We start from the raw sequence: 17500 nt of genomic DNA, 5'->3' as shown, positions 1-17500 counted from the left end.
TTACCTAGCAACCCCAGAGAAGCTCAGCTCGTTACCTAGCAACCCCAGAGAAGCTCAGCCCGTTACCTAGCAACCCCAGAAAAGCTCAGCTTGTTACCTAGCAACCCCAGAGAAGCTCAGCTCGTTACCTAGCAACCCCAGAGAAGCTCAGCCCGTTACCTAGCAACCCCAGAGAAGCTCAGCTCGTTACCTAGCAACCCCAGAGAACTGAGCAGACTAAATTGTCATTATGTAAGAATCATTTTGTGCAAAAAATGTAACGAACATGTTTTGTTTAGTCCGTAGGTCGACCCTGACCGGTTCAAGGTCACCTCTAAGAGAAACCTCTGTCTCTTTCTTTTAGTCAAAGTCAGATTTCAGCATGTTTTCTTCAGCGAGTTACGGCGGGGGAAATCTTCTGTTCTCTGACTTAACCACCAAGTTTGAAGTGGTGGAGGCGAACGACCCAGTCAGGTGGATGAGCACCAACTATTACAACGTCAGGAAAGCCATGGACTGCACACCTCAAGGTGAGCTGCACCGCTAACACCTCATTTAAAGCTAAACAAGCTAATGCTAATGTTTCAAATAGCATAAAAAAATCACAGTAATCCATTTAACTAGTTTATAACATTGTTACAAGAATGTTAACATGAATTTTTTTCCCCACAAAACAAAAGTGATAAAACCATAAAACAAGTTACATTTATTCAGTTACTTGAGTAACTTTTTACTTTTTACTTGAGTAATTGTATCATGAAGTATCTCGACTCTAACTTAAAGAACAACTTTGTTTTAACCAAAAAATCCCCAGACACACACCTGTGGTTTTTGTACGTTTCACATGGAAAGAAATTTATTTGGACACATTTTTCTTTTGCCTGATTTTGTAATTATGTTATTTATGTAAATTATTTTCATTTTAGTCCTTAAAATACCAAAAATTCCTCATAAATTTTAGAGTTTCTTTTGAACCGTAATAAATGAAATATTGACCAATGTGTAATGTTGGCACAATCTGATATTTACTGGTTTTCTCAGTTGCTGGCTGCGTGATATTTTCTGTTACTTTGTATTTTTGTGTTTTTAAAGCTCTTTGATTTGCCTTGTTGCTGACATTTGCTACACAAATAAACTCGATTGATTGATTGATAAATTTATGTCTCGTTAACGCAGTACTTGAGAAGCCTTTTCACCAAATACTTTTTTACTCTTATTTGAGTGATTTCTTGGATGGCTACCAAAAAGAAAGTTTCTCGGTGCTCAACCTGCCACCTCTGAGTGAAGCAGAGCAGAAGGTAACTGAGGGTTTTTTGCAGACATCCCCTCTGCCATCCGATGGTGTGTTTTGTCGAGCGGAGAGCAGCAGAAATGTGCCGATATGGGCGCCGCCTTTAAGAGCAAAAGCCTCACTCCCACCGTCAGCTGCATCCACGGCACCTCTCTGGCTGACTGCATGGCCAAGATCAAAGTAACTATAACTACATGATATTTAGCTTTACTGCTTTGATCTAAAGAATGCTTCAGTCTCCCATCTTCATAATGTTGCAGAACAACGAGGCGGACGCCATGACGTTGGATGGAGGGTACATTTACACGGCGGGTAAAAACTACGGCTTGGTTCCCGCTGCAGCCGAGAGTTACACAGGTAACAGAAACCAGACGCCGTGTTTCCTCAGTCCGGCTCTCATGCATCCCGTTTTCTCCTTTCTAGAAGGCGAGCGTGACGGCTCCTCATACTACGCAGTGGCAGTGGTGAAGAAAAGCAACACCGGCATCCGTAGCCTTGACGACCTGCGTAACGGTCGCTCCTGTCACACCGGCTACGGTCGCACTGCAGGCTGGAACGTCCCCGCGTCCGCTCTGATAGAGAGAGGACTGATCAGCCCGAAAGACTGCCAGGTTCCCCAAGGTCAGTGCAGGAGCGTCGATCGATTATATCGATTGTATCAATAATATCGATACCGGTGTCGGATACATACTTTAGCTTCAGGTTCCCTCTTGTAATTTTGATTTGTTTTGTATTTTAGTTTCTAGGGCTGAAACTATTAATCAGATTAATTGATTATTGAAATAATCGTCTACTAGTTTGGTAATTGATTATTGGCGTACACACAGACTTGGGTAGGATCTAGTTACATTTACTTGAGTAACTCTTTTGAAAAAATTTACTTTTTGGAGTATTTTTACTGCGCCGTACTTTGAGTAGTTTTATTATAAGTATTTCTGCTCTTAACTGAGTAAAATCTCTGGATTTTCTTCCCACTGAGTGAAAAACAAACAAGTTTTAACCAAAAATTCACCAAACAGACTCACACCTGATGTTTCTGTTAAAGTTTCATCAGTTTTTTATTGAAAGAAACTGATTTAAAATTTTTCTTTTGCGTGATTTTGATATTTTTTATTTTTATGAATTATTGTAATTTTTGTTCTTAAAATGCCAAAATTTCCACTCAAATTTACATTTTGGTCCATCTGATGATGTAATTTTTAAATATTAAGTGATTGATTATTTGATCAGTTACTTGAGTTCAGTTTTTGGGTAATCAACCACCTCTGAGTGTACAGACAAGAAAAAAAAACTATTTGCAGGAAGAACAGCATCCTCAGAGGAGAATTAAATTAAAACTGGACAAAAATATAAGAACAAAAAAAACAACTTTGTAAATATGTTTACCCAAAACTTCTGTCAACAGATGTCAATTTTAGCTTCACTTGTTGTAAATTCAGTTAAATTCTTCATGGTAACTTGTTGCAGATCAGGTACAAAAAAAAAGAAAGAAATTATTTTGCATTTTTAACTTAAACATTTACAAATAGATTGTGGCGTCTCGGTGCTTTCAGCTTGGTGGTTCTGTCAGATGGTACAAAACGTTTGGACTCGTTTGAGCTGATACTAAAATCCTCATTTGGACTCAGATTCTGGTGACTCTGGTCCTGAACTGCCCTGCTCATCTCTGTGTTTTCTGCCTCCTCTGATTTTTAGCGGTGGGAGGATTCTTCGAGAAGAGCTGCGTTCCTGGCGCCAATCAGAACGGCTTCCCCAAGAACCTGTGTGATCTGTGTGTGGGAGACGACTCGGGCCAGAATAAATGTGAAAAAGGAAAAGATCGGTACGACGGTTACGACGGGGCGTTCAGGTACCGAAACCAATCCTGGTGTTTTTAACACTTCTCCAAAAATGTTTTGGTGTTTATGGAGCCCCCTAGAGGACATGGGGGGAATTTATTTACTTTTCTCTCAAAATAATTTACTAGTTGTGTCATGAAGCAGAAAGCTTTTCTGCTACGTTTTTATTTAAGGCGTAAAATCAGTAATTTGCTCACTCAGGTGTCTGGCTAGCGGGGACGGAGACGTGGCTTTCGTCAAGCATTCCACTGTCTTCCAAAACACAGACGGTGAGAAACTTTTCAGAAATCGTCTCGGAGGTTCTGACGGCTCCAGGAATTAACTCGACCGTCGTGGTTTCAGGTCATTCGACGGAAAGCTGGGCTGCAGGTTTGGTGTCGACAGACTTCCAGCTGCTCTGCTCCCAGGGAACCAAAGCCGAGGTCTCCCAGTACCGGCTGTGCAACCTGGCCAGGGTTCCCTCTCACGCCGTCATGGTGCGACCAGAAACCAACATCCACGCCATCTACGGGCTGCTGGACCGCGCACAGGTCAGGACAGTCCAGAGCTCAGTCAAAACGGCTAAAACTTTGACTCAAGTCTGGGACAACACTTATTACTTATAATGAAAATGAATCTTTGAAGGACACTCTAGAAACTGAGATTTATCATTTCACTTGCTGCATTTCCATTACAAATATACACGAATCACAATGTTCCCACTAAACAAGAAATACAATTGAAATCACACATGAATAAGTTTGTTCAGGCGATATATAATTAAAAACTACTTCCTGTTGTCGTCTTCTTCATGGTTTCTGCCAGTAGTAACAGCTGGTGTTAGATCATGTGACTTGTGTGATTTGAAAAATAAAAGTTTCCATCACAGTTTTGCGAAATAAAACCAATTTTGATACGGTTAAAAAATACCTCATCCTAGCACAAAATGAAAAATTTACTTTCAAAATGTCAAATTGCATAATTACCCGGTCAGTGGAAACACAGCTGGTGCTACTGTACAGAAAGATTTCATGATTTAAGGCAGACTTTAATGCTTTCGCAGTGATTCTGAGGTTTCTCCATTTTCCTGTATTTCTTCCTTCGTCTCTGCAGACCCACTTCAGCAGTGACACCGGTTCTGGTTTCAAGATGTTTGACTCTCAGGGCTACGAGGGCACAGACCTGATTTTCAAAGACTCCACTGTTCGCATCATCGGCGTTGGCGACAAAAAGACGTACCAGGAGTGGCTGGGTCAGGATTACATGAACTCAGTGGAGGACCTCGAGTGCAGCTCCTCCAACACAGGTGAAATTATTTGGTTTTCTGAGAGAAACATTGATATTCAGACTTATTAGTAATATTAATCATACAGACAGATTCTACTGTAATCTATGGATTCCAATTAAATTCTAGCTATGAAATGATGCTGCAGATTTTGCAGAGTTCTGAAGTTTATAGATATTCCACATGCTAAGCTGGTTTTAACAGGAAGACGCCTCCATCAGAGCCTCGCAGGATCAAAAAAGGATTAAATTTATGCCCCAAAAACTCTGAATTTTTTTTTGTGATTAATCTCAGAAATGTTCCAGAAAAAACATGGAAATTTCAGAGTTTCGAAAGTTGAAAATTTGCAAGAAAAAAAAAAATCAGAAATTTTAAGATTAATCTTAGAAATTTTCTCCAAAATATCTTGGAAATTCTGAATTTGAAGTGGAAAATCTGCTAGGAATAAAAATCGTAAATTATTAGATTAATAATAAACTGATAATAAAATGTTATTTATAATGAATTTACATACAAACCCCAAAGTGCCGATTAATCTTAGAAATTTTACATTTTTCTTTTTTCAACTTTTTTAGCTCAGAAAAAGTTTTTTTTGCCAGTCTATTAAGATAGCCCTCACTAAAATGAAAACTGTTTTCGGTTTTGATATTTTCTGATTTTCGTTGCAGCCGCCTCCTCTGCGTTGCTGCTGCTGGTTGCGTTGCTCAGCCTCACGTTGACCAACGTCTGGATGTAACGCCGCAGCGACTCCAGATTCACCTCCAGACCTGTTTCTTCTTCACACACATTATCCCGCACTCTCAATCACCTCATCATCACTTCTCTTCCTCTTTTTCTTTCACTGCTTTTTAACTCATTTGATTGCGGCCTAGTTAAATCACAGTTTGTAGCTTCAGACTAGTTGCTTTCTAGAAACCCAATCCAGTTTGTTTGTGTGTTAATTTACAATCTGGGGATAAAAGAGCTGATTGGAGCAATAAAGAGAAACGGAGCACATTGTGTTTGTTTGGCAGAGATTTAACAACATGTGAGAAGAAGACGGAGGGCGCCATTTTGTTTACGGAGGGTGGGTTGCCATACCAGTGCGTATGCTCCCACCTGTTACATTTACACAGCGCCTCGTCAAAAAGCTGATTTTTAAAGTTTACAAAGGCCACTTTAAATAAGTTACCGTCATATTTACCTCAAAGAAAATTCACTAAAACTCAGAAAAAACTTTGGTTCAATTATTATTAAAAAAATGAAGTTTATTTCTCACTTCTGACCAAAACAAACTTACCTTTCTTATTTTTGTTGCTCCATTTTATTTTGCTTTAAACTGCTGATTGTTGTGTATTTTCCTACAATGAAAGATTTATTTTTATATGACGTTCAGGTGCCATATCAGTGTATATGTACTGACTCATGCTGTCAGACGTTGATGCATTCTCTTCCTTCTGATAGAGATTTATTTCTTTGTGAAATGATTAAATGTGTGACTAATATTTAGTTGCCAGGCCAGTGTGCCTGCATAAGTATTACTGCATTAAGCTGCTGCTGTTCTGTGCTTGTCTAAATTAAATAAACATGTAAGCGAAATGAACTGAGTCATGTAATTTATTCTTTAAAATATTTGACATTTTCTCCAACTATGTCCCTGCTTTTCGTATTTTGCAGTTCTTTTTTAAATGTTTCCTTCTCATTTCCTCCAGTTTTATGCTGAAAACCTCAATATTTTGAGGTCTCACAAACTTCAAAATATTGCCAACTCCAAATTTTCTTTATATATTTTGCATCTTTAGTCACTTTGGAAATAATCTGGTATAAATTAGTCTTTATTTAAACTGTAATGGCAGATAAATTCATTATATATACATACAGATACATCTTTACACATTTAAAAACATTTCCAGCAGAATATGTTTTACAAGTACAGAGCTGCCGAAGCTCTTTGGCAGGACGGCTGTTTGTGAACTGCACACTGAAAAAAAAAATGTGTAGATTAAGGTGGCAATAAATAAAAATGAAGGTCCCTAAGTTAAAGGCATTTGATGTTTCAATTGAAAAAGTGAATAAACTGATACTCTTCTCATTATCACGGCTTTACTTGACTTTTTATTCTACTTATTGAACATCGATATCATGGCTTATTCTCGTAAGTTTTATTTTATTGTAACTTTTTTCTTAGTATGGTCCTGAATGTCCGTCGTAGTAATATTCCAATATTAGTTTACACAGAGTTTTTCCCCTCTCCGATACAATAAAAACCCTTTCCATGTGTTTTTAAAAACAAAAAGTGAAGTTCATTTTAAAACAAGAGAAGGTGCAAACCAGTTATGCTCGTCAGCTTTGTAGAGGCAGATTGTTAGGCTCACATCAGACTGATTTTTCCTCATTCAGACCTAAACTCCAACGTAATCATCAGTCCTTCCAGCAGCACAGAAACGCTCCGGTCTTCTTTACTTCTTTATCCGCCTGGAGCCATCTTTCCATCCGTCCTTCACCTCCTTCACGAACGTCTCCCGGACTCTCCGCAGGCGGTTGCTCACCTCTTCCAGGTCGCCGGGGACTCTGCCGGCTTCCTGTCGGACCTGCCGCAGCGTCTGGGACCGCATGACTCGCTCCGACGTGTCCCGGCCGACGATCTGAGCCTTGGTGAGGGCGTACGCCGTAAGCTGAGCCGCCCTCCGGATCGGACGGGACTCCGCCAACTTCTCAATAACCTGGAGGTTATTGACGAGATACGCTAACATGCGAGATAGCATTTTGTCCGCAGTCGGTTAGCTGCTTCTTCTTCTCTTCTTTTTTTTTCTTGACCTCTTTCAACCCTACAATGATATCAGTTTTCATTAAGCATATAAATAATATATATATTTTATGTCAGTACAAATTTTACTTACTTCAGCTTAAGTTGGATTTAAATGACATAAAGACAGTGGATGTTTGGTAACACAACAAGAGAATCTTCTTCTTCCAGTGTTACGGTAATCTGCATTTAATTGAGTTGTAGTACTGCCCCCTGCTGGATGTCAAGGATATTTTCATCCGCAGCCGAGAGTAAAAAAAAAAGGCAAAAACTGATGAAGGGCAGGAGTTCACTTTTATGTTTGAATTGAAACATAAAAGTGAAATATACTACAAAGTAGTATATCACACGAGTAGTATTTTACTCGTGTTATTTGTCTGTTCTAAACTTGAAAAATGTGTTCCCCTTGAATTGTCTAGAAAAATAATATTAGAAAACTACCAAAACTGAGGCTGTCTTGGAAAATGCAGCAGAAATACACACACACCCCTCCCCCACACACATAAGTAGCATTAATGTTTTTGTTTTTTTAATCACAATTGTTAACATGTGTAATTGTTTATGTGTATGTATATATGTCCCCCTTCTTTGGTTTTCATTATGAAATTATAATGAAAATTTAATACATATTACATTATTAAATTAAATGTTAATTAAAATGAGTGGACACTTATAAACCGTCAACTTTATTATATTACATATACAACACAAAAATGCAAATGTAAAAAAAAATAAAACTTTTTCGACTTTACAAAAAATAAGCATTTATAAAAAGAATTTAACTCAGTTTTTACTGAATAAAGCTAAGGATTGTTTTAAAAAAAATAAAAAAATACAAGTTCTTTGACCGAAATGTTCAGTTCCAATATCCTCCGGAATGTTTATCCGGTAACACCAGGTGGTGAACCACATCCGGTCGTACTGCTCATACATCCGTTTTTCGGAAAAGGATTTTCTAGCTCTCTTTTTCAGCGCTCCTACTCTGTAACCATGCGGCTGCTGTTGCTGGTGGTAATGGCGGCTCTCTCCCTCGGCCCCGCGGCGGTTAGCGGAGCCGACAAGAAGAAGCTGCAGATCGGGATCAAGAAGCGAGTGGACAACTGTCCCATCAAGTCCCGCAAAGGTGACGTGCTGAACATGCACTACACCGGCAAGCTGGAGGACGGAACGGAGTTCGACAGCAGCATTCCCCGGGGCCAGCCGTTCACCTTCACCCTGGGAACCGGCCAGGTGATCAAGGGCTGGGACCAGGGCCTGCTGGGCATGTGCGAGGGCGAGAAGAGGAAGCTGGTCATCCCGGCGGAGCTGGGCTACGGAGACCGGGGAGCTCCGCCGAAGATCCCCGGAGGAGCGACGCTCATCTTCGAAGTGGAGCTGCTGAGCATCGAAAGGAGATCGGACCTTTGACGTAGAAATAAACGACGGATTTAAAGAAGTTTATTAGTATGTTTTGTTTTCTTACATGTTAAAACTGGTTTTATTTACTCAGTCACATTTACTTAAGGGAGGGGGAGGGGAGGAGCGATTTTAGGGAGTATTTTCACTAATATTTTTACTCGAGTAATTTTATTTAGTATTTCTACTTTTTCTGAGTAACTTAAGTGAATGAATAACAAGCTTATTTTCAGATATGTTTAGAGTAAGAGTAGCACAAATTCAACATATTTTTATTCAAGTAATAGTAAAAGTATCCGTCCAAGAAATTACGTGAGTAAAAAGTATGTGGTAAAAAGTCTAGTCAAGTACTGAGTAACTGATCAAATTATTACTCAGTCAAGTACACCACTATGTACTTGGAAGTTGACTAAGTAATTCACAAAGCAGATTAACACACACATATATTTTTTCATGTTTTTATTTTGCCTAATTTGATTTCAATTAATCTCTTATTTCAAATTGGTTAATTATTTCTTTCTGTTATCTGAATATTTTATTTCATCTTTCAGGATCCAAGAATTGCTGCTGCATTAAATGGAGACCGCCTGACATTTGAAGAATGAGCAAGAAGATTAAAAACAAAACCAGGGAAATGAATCTAAACCCCAGCAGAGCCTCTGTTCTCCTTTTAGTATGACTTAAATGATCGTATGATGTAATAAACAATATTAGGCAGTAAAGTCCAGCTTTTGTTCAGGATGACATCACACCACTTCATCTGTTGATTTTTGCTTCATGAAAACTTGTTTACTTACATTGCTACATTCCTCTTTCACAAATGATTGACAGTAAAACTGAGGCAGGGGCCAAGTGATTATGAATAATTTTTGTTTTGTAATTACAATAAAATGTTTCCCTAACTTTTCCCTTTTAAGTGCTGGTGGTGATTATTTTTATGCAGGTTGTTTAGCTTTAGACAATGTCTTCTGATTGAGGAAGAGCATCCTGAACACTTCTGATTTGCAATAAACCAACACTAAAGTTTAATATTTATGAAAATAAATGAAATGTGTTCATAATAAGTCAAAGTAGAACAATTTGGAGACCAAGCAGAAGATTACTGAAGGCACCAAACATATAAAAAGATAAATTACACCTCATAAATATTTTAATATGTTAAAATATACAATCTTTTTATGAATTTTAACAAGAAGAAAAAAGTGATAATGGTTCAAGGTGCTGTTGCATACAAGATATATTTTAATCCAGGCACACAAGCTGAAAAACTAGTTAATGTAGATAAAATTTAGAGCAAAACGATAATTAATTGGGCGAAAATTTAAGGGGGTTTTCTCACTAAGAAAATTAATTGCGGGAAAGGCTGGTGTGTAATAGTTATTTTATGTGCATTGTTATAGCTGCGGGGTACACCACCACATTAGTACCCATTATGGAGTAATAGCTTGCTACCAGCAGAGGGCGCTGTTTATAACACTCTGTGGTGGCGGAGCCTTTTAACAGACGCACACCTGAACCGGAAATTCTTGTGTCCCTTTTCTGAACATTGAAAAAAGCAGCAGAGCGCTTTGCTGCGATTCCTCCACAATGTCCGTGAAGCTAAACGCTTTGAATAGCGATTCGTACATCGAGGTCAGTCAGTACAGAGACCAGCACTTTAAGGTGAGTGAAGAAGAAACTTTTTGACGGCGACGCGGAACTTAAATGAGCTTTAACCGTTTTTCAAGTTAGCCAACTGTGAAGCTAACGGCTAAGGTTTTTGAATGAACGCGGTTGCTGCTATGATATTTAACCCCGAGATGCATATTGTTTACATTGCTGCACATATAAACAAAAATACTGACTTATGCTTCTTTAACTGTATGATGATATGAGAAAATGTGCCTCACTCAAACAGTGTTTACAGTGGTTATATTTTGCTCCGTAATTAGTGTCTTTCTTCACCTACCTTTGTTAATAAAGCAAAAATAAATGGAAGGAAAATCTGTTTTAAATTGTAATTTCCAGCCATGATTTGATTAATTTACATTTTCCCATTTTGCCTGCTTTCATTTTGCGTTTTTTATTCAATTATAAAGAAATTCATTTTAAAATTTGAACTCGGTAAAAAAAAAAAAGAAAATATGTTTTTAGTCACATTTTTTTAAGATACTTTTTTATCACAAAATTTACAAACATTGAAATTTCCCAATCAGCATAACACAATAAAATATCGCAAAAATTAAAATGACACAAACCACATAGAATCAACACTTTCATAAAGTTCTTGCACTAAAAGCATTTTTCTTGAATGTATTTTTGGAAGAAAACATTATTTTACTGTAGATTTAGGATATCCTGTTTACTTTTTTAAAGTTTAATGCATAACAGATTCATTTTAGATGGGATTTGAAGTGTTGGCTTTCTCAAAGTATATTTTATTCACATTTTTTCTGTTTCTCCTGCTTTAGGGGAATCGCTATGAACAGGAGAAGCTGCTGAAGCAGAGCAATACTCTGTATGTGGGGAATCTCTCCTTCTACACCACAGAGGAGCAGGTACAACCCTTAGTTATAATCCGACTTTAAAGTTTCATTATAACATTTCAGGTCTATTTATATTCAATTTGTGTTGTGAAAACAGGTGCATGAGCTGTTTTCTAAATGTGGCGATGTGAAGCGCATCATCATAGGTCTGGATAAGGTCAAGAAGACTGCTTGTGGATTCTGTTTTGTAGAGTATCCTTTCAAATTTTAATGTCCCAATCAGAGAAAAAATGAAGTTTCAACACCCAAAATGTGTTTGCCTGACTGTTTTAACAAACTTAAACACAGAGTGTGTGTGACACACACCTTAGCTGCTGTTGTATCAGATATTACACGCGGGGAGATGCAGAGAACGCCATGCGCTTCGTTAACGGAACACGGCTGGACGATCGCATCATCAGGACGGACTGGGACGCCGGCTTCAAGGAGGGCAGGCAGTACGGCCGTGGGAAATCTGGAGGCCAAGTAAGAAGAAGAAGAACTTAAATGTTCATTAGAATTTAAAGTTTACTGAAGAATGTGTTCCTGCATTACTTTAACCATTATATTACTTAAAAATGGTCTCAAAGCAACAACATTATCGTTTATCACAATAACTTCTGGGACAATTTATCATCCAGTGGAACTTGTTATAATGACGGACCTGAACGTAGTAAAATATCCTGTCTGAGTCGTCGTGTGTTTCATGTTGCCTCTGGTTGTTTGGTTTCTTCAGGTGAGGGATGAGTACAGGCAGGACTACGACCCGGCCAGAGGCGGCTACGGTAAGCTAGCTCAGCAGCATCGGAGCACAGAGAGGCCAAACTCTTTTTAGACGGAGTCGGCCCGATCCCGACCCGGATGGATTCATTTCCCAGCAACATCTGGAAAGACGTTAAAAACGGAGGAGAAGAACTTTACAGGTGGAACTTGGAGCTGAAGATGTGAAGGAAACTTACTTTGACTAAAACGCATCTTTGTCCAACGTAAACAGTTTCAGGATGAGTTTTTTTTTTTTTTTCTCGTTTTAAATTATTTTTTTTTTATTAAAGTTGAAAAGTCCAGTAAAACAAATGATAAAGTTATCAGATTAACTCTCCCTGACTAGAAAGCATCGTTTCCTCTGAATTTCTTTACCTAAATAAAACTGTCAAACTGTTTACCATTTATTTTAATAAATATGTTTTTTTATAATCTGTTTGCAGTCTTCACTGGAGTTTGAAACATTTTACAGAAGAATTACGGAATTTCCTTTCAACTTTTAGTTATTTTTGTAGCAAAGTTACAAATTAAACTACACGGTAGATCAGTGTTTCTCAACCCTGGTCCTCACCGCCCCCCTGTCCTGCATGTTTTAGGTATTTCCCTTCAGCCACACACCTGAATTCCATCTCTGGGTGATTAACAGGTTTCTGCAGCACTTGGTGGTCATGCAATCATTTGAATCAGCTGTTCTGGAATAGAGGCACATCTAAAACATGCAGAGCAGGGGGGCGGTGACGACCAGGGCTGAGAAACACTGCTGTAGATGGAAAATTTATGAAAACAAAAATATACAGTTTTGTTCCCTGGTGGTCAGTAATTTATTTTTTCCAACAAATTTATTTATATATATATATTTTTGTAGTGTCACCTGTTAATATCTTAACAGGTGACAAAAAATGCAAAGCCTCAATTTTGTCCATAAAGTAACAAAATCAATCTAGAAGCACCTAAAATATGACAAATGCAGATTGAATTACACCTGCATTAATCATGACCAATTTATATCTCAAATTGTTTATCATAAAAAAAATCAATTTAGACAAAATTTGAGTTTGTTTTTTCAGTATTCATTGACATTTAAACAGTATCGAGTGATTTAGGGTTTCTGAAAGTATATAGTTATTTTTTAAGTTGTAATTCACTACTTGTACTTTGTAGACACATCTATCTAATCAGCTTTCTGCTTTTTATTTTTTTTCTTTAATTAAATTGATTTGATTTGGACAGATCATATTAATCAACATTACCACAATTAATGGGAGTAAACTTACACGATAGCTAAAATTTCATCTTTTTTCCTAAGACAAGTAAGCAGAAAAAAATCATATTTCAATATAAAATTCATGGGACAGAACACAATACACACATCACCAAAAAAGAGAAACGTTAAAAAAGAAATAACTGACAGAAACGATATAAAAACAAGATTTAAAAAACGCAATAAGCCGTTTAAATTAATATTTAACTGTGCTAATAAGAAGGAACACTAGGTGGCAGTGTAGGCAAACTCGCCATGATTCCCATTGGAGTCTTGCTAGAGAGAAAAGATCGATTGGCATTTTAACCCTGTATTATATATATATATTTTTTTTTCAGAAAGCTAAATTAAGCAATACATATTTATCCAAACTCAAATAAAAAGCATCATTAATGATCTTATTGTCTTATTTAGCAACCCGGAACAGGGATTGGAACTTGGAACACAGAAAAACTAAAATTAAAGGGAAAGATAATTTTATTTATATAGCACATTTTTAGCAACAAGGCAATGCAAAGTGCTTATTACCTTTATCTCCGCACACTTTACCATAAGCTTAAGCCTATAAATTAAATTCAAATTAAGAAAATGCTTAAAACTTAAAAACATGCGAGTTGTGGGGATTTTAAGATGGATGTGGGATCCGTTTGTCTCTAATCTCCTTTATTCCACTGCAGGTGGATCGTCTGAAAGGGATTTAAACCTGTTTTTATTATAAAGAGAATCTCCACACCCTCTATAGGAGCTGCAGGCGTCCAGCTGCGGAGGATTTTCCATTTTTTATGCCTCAGCTGAAAAAGATGGAGCTCTCTGAGCCGGAAAACTGACTCCAGTTCATGTTTGGTTTTATTAGTCTGGTTGAAAAAGTTCAGACGGGGTCAAGTTGGAACTGAAGAGAGAAGAAGGCAGAAATTATGGAGACATTATGCAAAAAAGACTGAAAAACGGAGAGGATAATACCCATAATTCCATTCTTTAAAGGCGGAATGAAACAATGATGGAAAAAAAAATCATCCATCAACAAAATAATGATCCAATTAAATCAGGAAATCCTGCAGAGAAGTTTAAATGTTATGTCTAGATCTTTATAAGGACAGAAATTATTGTTTGGTTTTAGTTTCATAATCAGTTTATTCACCTGATCATTATTTTTGTTAATCCAATTTAGTTTAAAAATCTTCAGTCCATAATATTTTTTTAAAGACAATTTTGTTTGTTTAAAAATAAGCTTACGGAAAAAGAGGAGAAAAGTGGGTCAACAATCTACCGCTAAAAACAGGAGATGCGGAAACTGACAACGGCACTTTCTGACAGGTAAGGATCGTTTAAAATGCATTTTCAGATATTTTACTGGACAGTAACTTAGAACAGCCACTCTTATATGAGGTGAGATATATTATTTTTACATCCTAAAAACAATCTTGGTAGTCAATATAGTTTGGTAGTCCTCAGAGTGCTAGTTAGCAGCTAGCTCAGTGCCGAGTACCTGGCAGAAAGTATAATGTTTATTCAGTGGGACTTTCATGCTTAAAAAAGCTAAATAAATTAAATATAACCTACCCAGCCATACAGTGAGCTGTTACTTTCCAGGCGTTCTTACCAGGCAGAAAGAGCCATGTAATGTTTCTTTTGATCCTAAATGGTTGACTCAACCTGAAACAAAAATAATTTTATGCTCCAGGCTTTTGAAACATTTCACCTGGCTCGTCATATGAGGTCTGCAGCTCCTGGTAGTTAGTTATGTGGATCTCCTCGCCACCAGGTAAATCCTCAAGATTATAAGAAGTCTTTTTTACTGAGACAATACGATCATATCCTACATATACACACATTTTCTCTCTGTTCCAGCCTATTCAGGGCATTACTTCCGGGCCACCATCTGAATGTCGCGCGTCATCCGGGTCACGTGTCTGAAACCCAGCAATATATACCAATATATAGGGCAATTTATTGCCATTTTATTTATAAAAGTGTTTAAGTATTTTGACGATTATAGCTCACACAGCTCCAGTTTCTCCTACTAGATTTAAATAACAGAAAACATCGGTTGGAGAGCTTCTTCATAAATTACTGTATTAATGCAAAGCAGGGACTTTCTAACGCTCTTCTTTTGTCATCTACTTTAAACTGAAACTGTTCAAGCTTTACAAATGAAACCTGAAACTTCACTACCTCCCAACACATCGAGCTCATTTATGTTTTCTATTAACAGTGAATCAGGGGAGAGCGCGAACGCAGTCCCCCACTACCAGAAATTATGCAGTCGAGATTCCCACATTTGGGGAATTCGCAGGGGTCAGCACAACCGGAGTGCAATGGCTGAGCCTCACCCTGGGTGAACCACCTTCATGATCATGGTATCTCCCCTGCCAGGTAAGTATGAGTTGCTCTTCTCTCTCGCCGGGATGTCTTTCGCAGACATACCCACATGACTCACGGTGCCGACACATTGTCAGCTTAAATAAAATAAAAACAGAGCTGAGTGGCTAGTGATCAACCAGCTAACACATTCTGGGATAACTGGGCTATAGAAACCAGGAAAATGCAAAGATTTAATGTTCAAAATAACGTTTGATTACCCACAATGCATTGCTAATAGCTAAGAAACAACTGACATATTTTTACTGTTTAAACATCTTCCAACGCCTCAAAAACCAGAGATAAGGAGTCAAATAAACGTTACCATGTTACTCACAACTATTTTATGAACAGAACACAAAAAGTTTAGTTTTTCTTTTGCTTACAGTTCAACCACTTCGTTTCTTTATGACGAGCTGCTGCTGCCACCTGCTGTTCATGAGGAGAAACCGCCTCCAGTAGTGGGGATAAAGAAGAGACCAAACTGATTCAATGCAAAGGTCCGCAATAAGTGACTCTTCCTCTAAACTTGATTATTGTCTACAGGAGACAAAATCAGTCACAAAAGAAGGATGTATGCTATTCTTCCGACTGTTTTGGACTAATATGCCTTTCAAAAATATTCACAGCCCTAAACTGCTGTGAGCTACAAAAATTTGAGGTATCAAATCAAATCAAATCAAATTTTATTTGTATAGCACATTTCAACATTTCAAAGTGCTTTACATCATAACAACCACAAAAACACAGAGTCATGCAACATAGAATCAACAACCAAAAGTCAGTGCCATCATCAGATTCATAATTAATTACGTTTCAAACTCTAAACAGGTGGGTTTTGGTTTTTAGTTGAGATTTAAAGGCACTCAGTGTTTCAGCTGTTTTACAGTTTTCTGGAAGTTTGTTCCAGATTTGTGGTGCATAGAAGCTGAATGCTGATTCTCCTCGTTTGGTTCTGGTTCTGAGGATGCAGGGCAGAACCAGAACCAGAAGACCAGAGGGGTCAAGAGGGGTCCAACAGCTGATCTTTAATGATCAGCCGTTGGACCTGAGCCGTTCAGTGATTTATAAACTAACAGTATTTTATAGTCTATTCTCTGAGCTATAGGGAGCCAGTGTAGGGACTTTAAAACTGGTGTTATGTGCTGGATTATTTTAGATTATTTTAGTTTATTAGTAATATCAGAAATTGTGGAGCACGCACAATTTAGATCAGCATTATACTTCCTAGATAACTTTTATGCAGAAACTCAAACTGCTGCAGCCCAGAAAAGGAATTAGAATTAGAATGAACAGACTTAGACTTACAGGAACAACTTGGTTACTTTTTATACTACTACTTGTTAGAAACTGTGGAGTGACTCACTTTTAACCCATTAAAAGTGAGTCACTCTTTAGCTTATTTTTTCAGAAACTGTAGAGTACTCACTATTTAGATGCAGAGACACTTTTGGACTGAGATGACGTTTTAGACTCCTGTTCTTCCAACCCAGAGATGGAATCAGACCCGAGGAAACTGGTCTGAACAGGAGCTCCTAGTTTACATATTTAGATCAACATTAGATTGTTTTTATTTTTTTTATTTTTTATTTTTTGCTCTTTCCTTTGGTTTGTTATTTTTGTTTGTATTTCCTTTGAATTCCTGGAAAGCACTTTGTATTGGTTTGTTGCTGAAAATGTGCTATATAAATAAAATTACCTTTACAAATTTAAAATGACTTGAAATAGTAAAGAGAGCGAGACATTTTTTTATTAAAGTAATGAATTTTGGCATTTAAAAATGTGTAGGAAGCCTGTAAAAAAACACAAAGAAAATCTGATTTTTCTGTACAGGACCGAAAGAAAGCGTCACACTGCTTCATATTTTATTTAGTTTAATTTCAGTCTGTGAGTTTTATTTAGTTTAGTTTCAGTCTGAGCTTTTCAGACTGATCAGAGACTAAACTTCTCTTTTCCCAGATGTGTATCTCATTAATTCAGAATAATTTACTATTTTGTGACTAATTTGGATTTTTAGTAGAATAAAATGCTGTGGTTTTACCTAATTTTGGTGCCATAGAGGA

The 17500-nt window shown here is 37.4% G+C and overlaps 4 protein-coding genes across 4 annotated transcripts in view; 3 read left to right on the top strand and 1 right to left on the bottom strand.

The window, feature by feature from the left end:
- Nucleotides 1-5581, top strand: part of meltf (melanotransferrin) — a 12920-nt gene extending 7339 nt beyond the window's left edge. Inside the window, exons 7-15 of the mRNA XM_007540635.2 lie at nucleotides 350-509; nucleotides 1299-1450; nucleotides 1531-1627; nucleotides 1694-1891; nucleotides 2966-3119; nucleotides 3310-3377; nucleotides 3451-3638; nucleotides 4201-4393; nucleotides 5041-5581. Coding sequence (XP_007540697.1) covers nucleotides 350-509; nucleotides 1299-1450; nucleotides 1531-1627; nucleotides 1694-1891; nucleotides 2966-3119; nucleotides 3310-3377; nucleotides 3451-3638; nucleotides 4201-4393; nucleotides 5041-5108 — 1278 coding nt within the window. The 3' untranslated portion in view covers nucleotides 5109-5581. The remainder of the gene's footprint in view (nucleotides 1-349; nucleotides 510-1298; nucleotides 1451-1530; nucleotides 1628-1693; nucleotides 1892-2965; nucleotides 3120-3309; nucleotides 3378-3450; nucleotides 3639-4200; nucleotides 4394-5040) is intronic.
- Nucleotides 5582-6446: 865 nt separating this feature from the next.
- LOC103129484 (uncharacterized protein NCBP2-AS2-like) lies at nucleotides 6447-7348 on the bottom strand. The gene is made up of 2 exons (XM_007540625.2): nucleotides 7252-7348; nucleotides 6447-7179 (listed from the first exon to the last, which is right to left on the bottom strand). Exon 2 carries the CDS (start codon nucleotides 7114-7116, stop codon nucleotides 6811-6813), a length of 306 nt encoding a protein of 101 aa, XP_007540687.1. The 5' UTR covers nucleotides 7117-7179; nucleotides 7252-7348; the 3' UTR covers nucleotides 6447-6810.
- A 646-nt stretch (nucleotides 7349-7994) lies between these two features.
- On the top strand, nucleotides 7995-9468 carry fkbp2 (FKBP prolyl isomerase 2). The gene is made up of 2 exons (XM_007540622.2): nucleotides 7995-8600; nucleotides 9104-9468. Exon 1 carries the CDS (start codon nucleotides 8010-8012, stop codon nucleotides 8562-8564), a length of 555 nt encoding a protein of 184 aa, XP_007540684.1. The 5' UTR covers nucleotides 7995-8009; the 3' UTR covers nucleotides 8565-8600; nucleotides 9104-9468.
- Nucleotides 9469-10054: 586 nt separating this feature from the next.
- Nucleotides 10055-12250, top strand: ncbp2 (nuclear cap binding protein subunit 2). Its single transcript, XM_007540623.2, has 5 exons — nucleotides 10055-10214; nucleotides 11003-11089; nucleotides 11175-11269; nucleotides 11404-11542; nucleotides 11793-12250. The coding sequence occupies exons 1-5, from the start codon at nucleotides 10140-10142 to the stop codon at nucleotides 11889-11891; spliced, it is 495 nt and encodes a 164-aa protein (XP_007540685.1). The 5' UTR covers nucleotides 10055-10139; the 3' UTR covers nucleotides 11892-12250.
- The last annotated feature ends 5250 nt before the right edge of the window (nucleotides 12251-17500 follow it).

This window comes from Poecilia formosa, unplaced genomic scaffold (genome assembly GCF_000485575.1).
Source record: "Poecilia formosa unplaced genomic scaffold, Poecilia_formosa-5.1.2 Scaffold549, whole genome shotgun sequence".
Lineage (NCBI taxonomy): Eukaryota > Metazoa > Chordata > Actinopteri > Cyprinodontiformes > Poeciliidae > Poecilia > Poecilia formosa.
The sequence above is the reverse complement of the archived record's forward strand: the minus strand, read 5'-3'. Positions and strand labels throughout refer to the sequence as shown.

What these genes read in the sequence shown, in the direction of transcription:
- ncbp2 (XM_007540623.2), top strand. Translation starts at nt 10,140, where the DNA reads ATGTCCGTGAAGCTAAACGCTTTGAATAGCGATTCGTACATCGAGGTC. An exon ending in ACAGAGACCAGCACTTTAAG is followed by an intron (nt 10,215 to 11,002) that starts GTGAGTGAAGAA and finishes CTCCTGCTTTAG; the next exon opens with GGGAATCGCTATGAACAGGA. An exon ending in GTGGGAAATCTGGAGGCCAA is followed by an intron (nt 11,543 to 11,792) that starts GTAAGAAGAAGA and finishes TGGTTTCTTCAG; the next exon opens with GTGAGGGATGAGTACAGGCA.
- fkbp2 (XM_007540622.2), top strand. Translation starts at nt 8,010, where the DNA reads ATGTTCAGTTCCAATATCCTCCGGAATGTTTATCCGGTAACACCAGGT.
- LOC103129484 (XM_007540625.2), bottom strand. Translation starts at nt 7,116, where the DNA reads ATGCTATCTCGCATGTTAGCGTATCTCGTCAATAACCTCCAGGTTATT.